This window comes from Pediculus humanus, genomic scaffold, assembly GCF_000006295.1.
Source record: "Pediculus humanus corporis 1103172107775 genomic scaffold, whole genome shotgun sequence".
Lineage (NCBI taxonomy): Eukaryota > Metazoa > Arthropoda > Insecta > Psocodea > Pediculidae > Pediculus > Pediculus humanus.
The window spans coordinates 1,049,258-1,051,790 of NW_002987371.1; the positions used below are offsets into that span (position 1 = coordinate 1,049,258).

Consider the following 2,533-nt stretch of genomic DNA (forward strand, 5'->3'; position numbering starts at 1 on the left):
TTTATTTTTTCGAGTGAATATTTTTAATATATTTTAATTTTATTTATTATATTTATAACCGAACAGAAAAAAAAAAAAAAAAAAAAAAAAAACCAACTAATGAGCTCACTATATAACGAAATAAAAAAAATTTTTTTTTTTTTTTTTTTTCAATAATAATAATGATAACCTTATTCTCTATCTCTTTCTTTTTCTTTTTGTGTCTCTTTTTTCTTATATTTTCTTTTACACAACATTTGAATTATTCACAAAATTTTGTTTCACGCGTTAGCTCTCTAATTTTACATTTGATTGATCGATTGATTGATTTATCGATTTCTCAACAACTTCATTATTTTATGTAATTTATTATTATTATTATTATTAATGAGCGACATGAAAAAATTTTAATTTTCTATTTTATAATTAATTCATATCTTATGTGTATGGAGATACATATAATCCAATAACTTCGGCCAACGTACAAACAATCGCACAATAACTAATCTAAGTTTTATTATTATTATTATTATTATTATTATAATTATTATTATTATGTTTTGCTGTTGTTGTTGTTCCTGTTGTTATTCTTAATTATTTATTATTTTTTTTAACTCATTTATTTTAATAATAATAATAATAATAATAATAATAATAATAGTTAATTCAAGTGCGTTTTGACTTGTTATTAATTTTTCTCTTCTTTCTTTTCTTCTTTTTGATCGTCTGATGTTTGGTCGGAGGAATTTGAGCTGCTACCCGCGGATGAAGAACTTCCCTCTCTTTCTGATGCCATCTGAAAAATACAAACACAAATATTTATGAGGCGGTTCTTTCTTTGTTCTTACAAATTCTTCACCCCTTGGTTGGTTGTTTCAGACCACAAACATCTTCACAAAATATCAGATTTTGAAGAGAGAGTTTTTGTGTTATCATCATTTCCACAACCACCATTAACCAGATTTTAATTTAGATTCCATTTCTAACCTTTTTGTACGCCATTTCGAATAATTTTAACGAAGCTTGTTGCAACGCCGATGTCGCTTTTCTTATGTCATCCGGATCCGTTTCGTCTTTTTTCTCTAACAATTCTCTTACTTGAGCTATTTCTTGCCTTAATTTATCGCACTTGAAAAAAAAAAAAACGATTAATGTAAAAAACATCTCCTTCATTTACTAATCTTTTGATTAATGACAAGTTTGCATTTTCCCCCTCTCTCTCTCTCCCTCCTCACCTCTTCCTTTGGTAACTGATCTTTGAATTCTTCCATTTTAGATTCCGTATCGTGAATTATTCCTTCGGCTTGATTAACAGTTTCAACTCTTTCTTTTTTAACTTTATCCTGTGCCGCAAACTGTTCGGCATTTTTAACCATGTTTTCAATTTCATCTTTGCTAAGACCTCCAGATGACTGAATGACAACTAATCGAAAATTAAAATAATAATAATAATAAAACGCTTTGCAGTAGAAATAATCGGGAAAATATTTCGAAAGATACATCAAATCATCAGAAATGGTGTCATCAAATTATATCAATATTATGAGACGAAAAATAAAGTCATCATTTTTTTTTTAAAACGAAAAAAAAAAAAATTTAAATAAACAAATTACTTTGCTGTTCTTTTCCTGTTCCTTTATCTTTAGCCGAAACGTGAACTATCCCGTTGGCATCAATATCAAATGTAACTTCAATTTGTGGTACTCCTCGCGGAGCAGGAGGTATTCCAACTAGCGTGAACTGGCCCAATAATTTATTGTCAGAAGCCATTTCTCTTTCTCCTTGATGTACTTTAATTTCGACTTGAGTTTGACCATCGGCAGCCGTTGAAAACACCTGAAAATAAAATTAATATCGATTGCCGTTTTTTATTACAAATTCATTCTACTAAGGAACAATTCCGAAAGAAACACATACTTGACTTTTCTTGGTTGGAATTGTTGTATTTCTTGATATCAGTCTCGTAAAAACTCCACCTAATGTTTCGATACCTAACGATAATGGAGTAACATCTAACAAAAGAACATCTGTGACGTCACCGGCTAAAACACCACCCTGAACGGCTGCACCGACAGCAACAGCTTCATCTGGATTAACGGCTCTACTCGGTTGCCTTCCGAATATTTCTTGTACGGTGGATTGAACCTAAACGTATCAAAATAAAAGCAATTAGATTTTCTAATAATTAATTTTTATTCGAAATAAAATAGGCACGTTACCTTAGGCATACGAGTCATTCCTCCGACCAACAAAACTTCACCGATATCAGATTTTGAAACTTCGGCATCTTGTAAAGCTTTCTGACACGGACTGATTGTTTTCTTAATTAACGATTCGACCAAAGATTCAAATTTTGATCGAGACAATTTCAAATTCATGTGTTTCGGTCCTGAAGAATCCATCGTCAAATAAGGAAGATTAATGTCGGTTTGTAAAGAAGATGAAAGTTCGATTTTGGCTTTTTCTGCGGCTTCCTTTAATCTTTGAACTGCCATTGGATCTTTTGTTACGTCAATACCTTGCTGTAAAATAAAAAATCAAGTCAAATTTTCAA

General features: G+C 30.4%; 1 protein-coding gene across 1 annotated transcript in view; it reads right to left on the minus strand.

The window, feature by feature from the left end:
- Window positions 1-667: 667 nt before the first annotated feature.
- The window catches only part of Phum_PHUM362390 (Heat shock 70 kDa protein cognate, putative), a gene marked incomplete at both ends in the record, with an annotated part of 3,584 nt that continues 1,718 nt past the window's right edge, over window positions 668-2,533 (minus strand). Inside the window, 6 exons of the mRNA XM_002428039.1 lie at window positions 668-775; window positions 967-1,107; window positions 1,215-1,402; window positions 1,593-1,815; window positions 1,897-2,124; window positions 2,199-2,501. Coding sequence (XP_002428084.1) covers window positions 668-775; window positions 967-1,107; window positions 1,215-1,402; window positions 1,593-1,815; window positions 1,897-2,124; window positions 2,199-2,501 — 1,191 coding nt within the window. The remainder of the gene's footprint in view (window positions 776-966; window positions 1,108-1,214; window positions 1,403-1,592; window positions 1,816-1,896; window positions 2,125-2,198; window positions 2,502-2,533) is intronic.